The 9198-nt window shown below is 34.6% G+C and overlaps 1 protein-coding gene across 2 annotated transcripts in view; it reads left to right on the forward strand.

Annotated features, from left to right (window-relative positions):
* Positions 1-5494, forward strand: part of PIP5K1B (phosphatidylinositol-4-phosphate 5-kinase type 1 beta) — a 99212-nt gene extending 93718 nt beyond the window's left edge. Inside the window, exon 15 of one of the 2 annotated variants that reach the window (XM_005522650.3) lies at positions 4815-5493. In XM_005522650.3, the coding sequence (XP_005522707.1) occupies positions 4815-4817 (3 nt within the window). In that variant the 3' untranslated portion in view covers positions 4818-5493. Of the gene's footprint in view, positions 1-4814 lie in introns of both variants that reach the window. The other variant, XM_088054155.1, reaches the window with a different exon arrangement.
* The last annotated feature ends 3704 nt before the right edge of the window (positions 5495-9198 follow it).

Here is a 9198-nt window from a genome sequence, read left to right on the forward strand (position 1 = left end):
TTTTTGTTCCGGGACACAAGTAGAGATACATCTTGGGTTCAAAACTGAATGCTGGCCTGAGCCCATAATTCCTTAATTTTGAAAAAAGACCTAGTTCAAACTAGCATTTTGTTCACCTGCTGCTCTAAGAAGCACTGTTAGGTTCATTCTCAAATCAAGTTTACTTTTAAGTTATATTGGTTTATTTTCTCATAAACCTTTTAACCCAGATAACAGCTTAAGAAATTTAGCTTTTATGACTTAGAATATAACTAAACATCATCTGCAATGAGCAGTAGGTATAAGACAATAGAAACTATTTCCAATTATTCTAATAACATAGTTACAAAACTGATTAATTCATACAATATTAATTATCAATTAAACAGAAGGAAGAAATAAATAATAAATAATAGATAGGAGATGTAGAAAAAACTTGTAAATTTGAAATGTTTCTCTGTATAAATTTAAACATTAAAGGCTTCTTGCTTTTATGAATATGTAATACAATGATAGATCAGCCAGTTTGAAACAAACTATTCTGTATGAGATAAACAGGTTTTTTGTATATAAGCCAGAAACAGAGAAGGTAACACATTTCCATTTAGCACTTTGATGTAGAAATCCACAAAACAGGCTTTTCTCCTTCCTCTGTAAATAAAGGATCTCTTTTTAAATTCCCTTGAAGCCCTATTTATTGGTGTCAGTTCAAACATTGTCAGCAAATGCTGTTGAACACAACAGAGTCTCAGTGTTCTATGGAACCTGGTTAGTAAAAGATATGTCAAAACTTGCAGAAGTTCCTTAAGAGTGATCTATGATCAACAAGTGCAACCAATCCTGAAGACCTTAGTCCAACATCACTATGGAGTGCCTTAAAATTGATATTTTCACTTAAAAAGTAAGGAATAACTTAAAAGTCACCTTATTCCTTCTCTTCTGCAGTGAAGTCTCAAATTGTTTGATTGAGCTTTCTCTAGCTAAAAAAGCAACATGTGCAATTATAAACTATCCTACTGCATTTTCTTAGCCTTCCCATGAAATTATTTATAAAAATAGTTGATATACTCTACTACAATCTCAATAAAATCAGAGTAGTAAGGCTTAGGTATTTAATTGATTTACTTAAAGTAGGCTTGACTTTCCTTACACTTCCAACAGAAAAAGGACATGCATGTAAATAGCAGTGAAAAACTTTTACATTTGTTCTGCTGTGATGCTGCATATGTTACCTGGTGTAGATATAGGACTTAAATAAATAAATATATGTCCTGTCTATAGGATCTTTAATATATGTCCTGCCTATAGGATGCCTATATAATTTCAATAATTAATTCTTTTTGTTTACAGAGTACTTCTGTATATTTAATTATAATGCAAAATTCTTGGGTGGTACAGAAGTCTTCACATGGAAATACAGCATTGCTTCTTATTGCTAAAGGAAAGGTTCATAAATTTATATATAATTTAAAAGTCACTGCTAATGAAGATATGGTTTGCTAAGGGCTTCAGTAAAATAAAATAATATTTTATTATTTATTTTATTTACAGGAATAACTGTAGTGATGAGCAAGCCTAGTGTATTTAGAGGCTGGTTAGTGTAGATATGATCTGTGTCAGATGAATTGCATAGATAATACTATTACATTTAAAATTACTTATGGTGTGGTTTATTTCCAAATGCCAATTTTATTATGGGATTTTGAAGTCTTAAAATAATATTGAAGATTAATTTTGTATTTCAAAGCTGCTGTAGATGCATAGGTAAGCAGATTTACAAATATTGGTCTATAAAATACCTGTTTAGAAAATGTCAAAGCTTTCTGACTCTTCTTACTCATTAGTTCTCCTTTTCTTCTGTACTCTCTCACATAATTTCAATTAAATTCTAATCATGGTTTAGCTTTCTTCAGAGTACTGTTGTGGGATAATAACAAGTGCAGCTGAAATGAAAGCAATTCCCAGGCAGAATACATGTAAAACAAGCTAGAAGTTGTGCAGCACTGCACAGCATACCTTGAATTTTGGTATGTTGCTCTTTTTATGGAAGTTTCAGTTTCTCTGCCTCACCATTTCCTCTAAATATACTGGTGGAAAAACACAGTAGACTGAACCTGAATTGAGACAGTAATTAAGACCTCACTGACAGGCATCCTTTCTTTCCGCTAAGAGCATTATAACCCTTAAAATGTTATGTGCACATGGTAGAACCGATCAAGCACTCTCCTCAAAATAGAAATTGTTTCAGGTTGAAAGGGGCAAATCAACTCATTTTATGCAGTACAGTTAACTGGTCCTTTCTTCTGTTGCTATCTGTGTTTTCCCTGTATCCATCCATGCATGATCACAAAAAGGAGAGATAAAAAAGGCCTGTGTCTCCCACAAAACTAAAACCTGGGGTGAAAAACAAACGAGCACTTGAACGTTACTTGGCAGAGGTGTTCTTGCAGAAGAAACATTATGTAAGAAGGAACCTTTTAGTTGCTATTGCATGAAAATCAGACACAGGAATTAGGTGCTTGATTAGATTAAAAAGGCAGCAATTCAGATCAGAAGCAGTATGTTGCCTGAGGAAGCCAAGTGCTAAAATGCCAGCATGTATTATCACAGAACTACATTTTCTCATGCCTGGGGCTTTTCAAACACCAAAAGAGGAAATCAATCAGCTCAAAAACATATCCATGGAAAGAGGACTGGAGCACAAAAATGCTCCAAGACAAAAAGCCTCAAGTAGATTCAAACATTGTAAATCCATTATATACACAGTGTGAGACATCTTAGGCAGGAATTACAGGAATGATTCCTGTAATGTCATTTGTGCATTATTTATCATTTTGGACCAAATTGCTACAGCCAAACTCAGTTTTTAATTAAAAAAAAAAAAAGTTTCCTTTATCTGTAATCAGTGTAACCCCAATGTTGTGCAGCAGATACAATGTTGCCTACAGGATCATGTCCTGTACCTTGAAATAGATGGATTTCTTTCCAGAATAATACAGTACTGGACTGTAGCTGACATAAATATGAACATCTGAAAATCTCATCTTCTTAAAATGGCATTAGTATCATCAACAGTACCTCTGTGATTGACTCATACAGTTAGCAGTTGCTACAAGTTATTGTCAGGTTTCTTTTCTCCAATTCTGTTATGCAAATTTTATTGGAATTTTTTACTGAAGTGCTTTGGAAGGGTCAGAGGAAAGGGAATAAGAATAAGCTAGACATGGTTGCATTGCATAATTAGTGGAATACCATAAAATCAGCATCATAAATACCAGTAACCACCTTAGCGAAAAGCAGTAATAAGTCCAGAAAGACAGAAGCTGAGTGCTGAGTGATGAACATATTTGTCGGAAATGGATCTGCAGCCATTCATATCTGAACTTTCAGACAGAAACAAGGTGATGCTAATGAAAACTTTGATTAATTTGTCTTGCTTCATATAACATTATTATGTTTATTGGTACTAGCATTTTTCAACTTTTCTGCCAAACAGATTATTAAAAAAAATAAATTAAAAGTCCTTGTTAGCTTTACATCACACTGATTTTAGAATAGCACTTTCTTTAATTTTACTCACTTGTCTAACAATTTCACTTCATATATGAAATGGTTCTGTATTTTCTAAGTACTGCCTTAGCAGATTCAGGTGCTAATACGACAGTCAGCATTACTTGCCAGACCACAGTTCCTGAGAAAGAGAGAGCGAACAGCACCTGAGAAATTGGCACTGTTGTGCTCAGTGGCATCAGTGATTATGAGCACCCTAACACTGGTGCACAATACAGTAGGAAGTTTAAAGGTTGTCAGAGAACAATATTGAAATATCGCTTCTCAAGGTTCAAGGGCTAGTGCTAGAAGTCATAACAAAAATATTGATTTAAATGTTCTGGTTACCTTTCTCTGAGATAAGCTTAAGAAATGCCAACAGAAATTTTTTGTTCATAATCAAGATTAGACTGTTGTCAAACTATTTAACGGTCATTTAAGCGTATCAAAAAGCACAGTGTAAAGGTGACCTTAAAAATCTGTTTCATAAATAGTTTTTGTAATGTTTTTTAATAAGGTTTTGGAGTAAGATCATTACAGATTCCTTTGTTTTGATTTAGTATCTTGCTCCATTTTGGATATATCAGCTGACATACATTTGATTTACTGAAATATATACTTCAGATGTCCATTTATCCTTAGTTTGAGTTGTTCAGCAAAGAACAGTTTCTTTTCAGTTTTTCATTTCATCTCTAACTCTACAGGGATGCCAAGAAGTGATCAACTATTTCTATGACATAGAAAACTATTCCATCAACATTATTAGCTAATTTTACGTAGATTCCTTTATTTTTTTGGTGAAATAGGATGATTGCTACAACACTGACTAGAATATTTTTTGTGCCTGAAAGTTTTTTGATAGGTTTGATTTTTCATCTGGGGAAAGAGTGTCATGCAGAAGCTGACAGCACTTTTATTCATGATGTATTAAGATTGCCACTTTAAAGTAGTAAATACCAGAGTTCTGCAAGATAAAAATAAGCTGTTGTGAATTGCTGAGTGCTGTCAGATTGTTCTGTCTTCTCTGACATCCGGAGTGTTCAGCATTTTGCAGCAGCAAGTAGTTCTAGTTCACGTAATACAAGTGTACTGCAATGCCTGTAAAACACATAGGGGTTAGCTGCTGTACAAGAGACCCAATGCTTCTGACTATGGGTCAGGGTCATGAGAGAATCGCTGCCAAGTTGTACTGCAGCCCATTTAGGGGAGGAAAGATGTTACCTGTTTATAATTCTGTAAGAAAACAAGTAAACACAATTCTTAACTTGTCATTTCTGTATTTCCAGTAACAAAGAATACATGAAGAGTAAAACTAAGAGAAGTGACCATGGTTAATGAAGAGCACTTTCTGCAGTCCTCATTTAAGAAGGAGGAATTTGCTGAGCCTAATAGACAGAGTAATAATCAATGGAACTTATTCTAAGAAATGCCAGGATCTTTGAACCATAGAAAAGATTGATGGACTTGACAAAAATGACATGAAACATTCCACACTGCTGTCATCTGCTGTTGCTTGCTCAACTGTGAAGACCTGTGTATTCAGGCTGCTTTCTACAAAATTGCCAATCACCTTTTTTTGGATTTTGAAGTGATATTTTCTTATCAGCTCTCTAGTGGTTTCATTTGCATGCATTCTGTAACTAGGCACAAGCAAAATTGATTACCTACTTTACCTATTTTAAAATAAACACAGTGGTGAATAAAATCAATTTAATTTTTTTGATTCTCTCAGTTCTAATTGCTTAGGTCCACATCAGTGGAAATTGGTACTGATGTTGTATGAGGGTTAGGGCAAATATCTGCACATACCATATGAAAATGAACCTCTAAAGATACTTTCACTGTTGGTAAAAAGGAGATAAAAATGTTATTTATAATAAGGCCTTATGTTGTGTACATATATTGTCCTTGAAATATTTTTGATTTTGTTTATTTCTTGTAAAAGAGAAATTCTATAATTTATTTAGAAAATACTACTGTAAACTATAGTTTTATTGATGAATAAAAGATTTTATTCTAAAGACTATCACAGCTGTCATCCTGCTATTTACCTATACTGGACTTAATTGTTCTTGCATTTCCCTACTTTCATGAGACAGTCTTAAGAGGCCTCTTGAGATGTGACAAACATAGCGTCTGTCTTTACCAGCTCTATAATAAAAAGGAGAACCTTGAAATTAGAGCAGGAAAGCCAAAGGAACATACTCAACAGGGATTGCTTTATAAAACCATTTCAGATTTTTCAGTATGGGCAATCATTTCAGGATCAAAAAAACATCAAAGGATCAAAAACAGAAACTGTTTTGGTTCCCAGATTCCCCAAGTAACAAGGAGATAGTACCAAATGCCAGTGATCATCAGTCCAAGATTTTATGCTTCAATGAAGAGGTGTATTTAAAAATTTGCACTGGTGTCAATTAGAAAGCTACCAAAGTTATTTGTAATAATATGTCTTCTAGGAATAAGCATTGTAAACCTGCTAAATTGACAAAACCAGAGCCTGGCATTTTAAATCCTAGAATTATACTTTGTATCTGTACAGAATTTTTCTTTCAAGGATTTGGTGTGGTGGATTTTTTTTTTTTGTTTTAGCTTGGTTGGAGGTAGTGGTGGTGGGTTTTTTTTGTTTTACTTTGATATAATCCTATAATGCTGATGAGTAAGAAGAATAATTCCTAAATTATGCACAGTATAGAGAAATTTAAAGGGGTTTGGAGTTTTTTGCTTTCTAAGGATGCAGAGTCTAAGGCTTTGCTCACAGCCTGTATCTCGTGATTAACACTTTTCTAGGCTTTAAAATTAGACTGCTTAATCTCAGCAAGGTAATTTTTCTGCAGCATTCCTCTGAGAAAAGTAAAACACATCTTTGTGTCCTATGAGTAAAAACATTTTGTACATCTGCAAAGTGTCTGCTCCTTCATGTGCAGTATACAGGATATTTAGAATGTGTCTCTGTGCAAAGCAGATATTTGTCATTAATCTTATTTGGGGAAAAACATTTAAGCACCCAATTAACCTTCATAAAGAACACGCATGACAATTTTTCCCTAATTACCTAGTAACTATAACATCTGAATCATTTGCTCTTAGGAAGAACCCAAAGGACTCACAGCCTAACTGCAACAATTCTGTCCAAAACAAGAACATCTATGCCAAATGATTCAGAGACTCAGACATCTTTTGTGTACAATCCCTTGAACTCAGTAATTTATAAATCAAAACAGTCATTGAACACTTGATAAAGGAAATCCTATATGACTATGGAGCCTGCTGGGGAAACCTCCTCCAAATCATGTGCACTTAAAAGGTGTGTGTGTGTGGTTAATGATCAACAACTTGGAATCCATTTTACTCTAGTGCATAAAATGATATCAATTTTCAAATATCAAAGAGTTAGGAGTTTGTAGGGATGTGCAAGTTTCATGTTTAAGTATTTTGGTTCTCTTCATCTTGCATAGGTGTTTCATGTTGGTGTTTCACTTGATGAAAATTTAAAGACTACCTTTAGAGCTGATGAGGGAGATCATGTCAAGTAAAAATAATATACAGAAGGCACAATCAGATGGGAGTATTTAAAGTAATGTATTGGTCTATTTCTCCAGATGGAATTTGCCACAGGGAGCGAAGAAGAATTAGGTCACAAACGTGGGCTATCTGTGGGCAATTGTATCTGAATACTCTGGCCCTGCAAGCTGCTCAGAATGAAAAAGCACAGGTTGATGCCAGCTTTGAGAAAGGTATGGAATAATTCCAAATTTTTGTTATCTGAGCTTGTGACTTAATCATACAGCATTCAGAGGTGAAGTTTTGCCTTTGGTGGTAGCACCACCAAATAGCCGCCCTCACTTAATAAAGAATAAATCAAAAGCCCCAAACAAACAAAAACCCCAGCCAAACAAACAAATAAAAACACCCACTCTCTGTCCTTGTGCTATAATTCAGTGGTTTTAAAGCACACATATCCCAGCATCTGTTTTCTTGTTGAAAACACTTTCTCTGCTTATACTTCAGGCAATTTAATTTCATATAACTCAATGGTATTTTCCCCAAACCAGTGATAAAGGAGTAATCAGTAGCATGCACCTCCTGTTCTCTGTAGGAGCCATTGTGGACTTATACATGTGTGGGGCCTGACCTTGCAGTGCTTCTGCATCTCAAACTCCTTCACAGGTATTTAACACTCAGCGTTAAAAGGTACTGATATGTGATATTGTGATATGAACAACATTAACCTAAGGGACAAGAATCAAGATGAGAAACATTAAGAAATCATTGTTAAAATTGCTAATCCCTAACTTGGGCCTTTAGAACTTGTGTGACTGATCCTTGCTTGGTAGTAAGGATATTGTAAAATTCACTAACTTGAACTTTACATTTGAATCAATTGTTTTCTTTTTAAAATATTTGGTATGTGAAATTGCTAGTACTATAGAAAATATTTAATCCACACTAATTCATTGATTTGTCATGAACTTAGAAACACAAGATGAACATTTCCTATTGAGACCTGTGTATGACTTGGATGACTAGAGAAAAATCACTGTGGAACTAGTTGGATAATACCGGAAAACACCTGAGGTTCTTTTAATAGGAAAGGCAAGCTATATTAATAATCAGCATCTTTAAATAGATTAAATACTACATAAACGAACAGGTATTCCTCCTTTCTTCTAGCTGTTTTTCCCCTTCCATACCAAGGTGCAAAAACCCAGTAGTTTGCTTTACCAATGTATTCTGTGGTCTGACACAAGTAATTTGTTTGTACACGCTTTATCTCAGTCTGTAAACCATTACTCCTGTAGAAACATAAGTAGCTTCTCCCAGCAGGGCTAAGAATGGGTTCTTCTTCAAGGAACTAAAGAGTATCTTAAATCTGCTTGATGTATGAAAACCTCCCCTACAAAATACAACAAGAACACAAATTGGGAAGACACTGGTAACAAAGACACAGGAGTCTGTTGAAAAGACACAAGAAGCTGGCTAAGTTAGATAACAGTTTGATACAAACAGCTTTTAGCTAAAACAGACTTTATCATTTCAGTTGAAATTTATGCAAGTGGCTTGAATTGTTTGAGCTTTTTCCCCTTGTGTAGAGTAAAATAATTTTGGCTTATAGAAAAATATAATAGAATTACAAATCTTGGTGAGAAGCTTGGTAACTTAATCCCAAATGCAGTGGAAGATCATAGAAGCAATAGAATATTGGAAGGGATTGGAAGGGACCTTTCAAGGTCACCTAGTCTAACCCCTCTGCCATGAGCAAGGACATCTTCAACTAGATTAGGTGACTCAGTGCACCCAGTTGCTTACTTTAATTAAGAGTTTTTGAAATATAAAAATGCATCACACACTAACCAGCAGTAACCTTCTGAACGCTAGTAGGCTTTTCATATTTATGGTTTTACTTGCAACGGCTGCATCTTTTGGTCCTGTCCTGTGGAAAGCTCTGAAATGAAAGTTGTCTGTGCTCCCATAGAAACTGTGTGGGTTTTTAAAGAAACCTTTTTATAGGAATTATTTCTTTCCTCTCATCTACTTGGCAAACCTAGTTTATTTCTTTTAGTTTAAGAATATGACGTGTCTGGCTGAGACTACATCTTCACATACTGCTGACAGTATGGCATCACCAGCATTTATGTAACTTAGTGGAAAATGTCAGGTGTGATAAAT

This window comes from Pseudopodoces humilis, chromosome 4 (assembly GCF_049639895.1).
Source record: "Pseudopodoces humilis isolate 2021_Gansu_Grassland_sample_001 chromosome 4, ASM4963989v1, whole genome shotgun sequence".
NCBI classification, from domain to species: Eukaryota; Metazoa; Chordata; class Aves; order Passeriformes; family Paridae; genus Pseudopodoces; species Pseudopodoces humilis.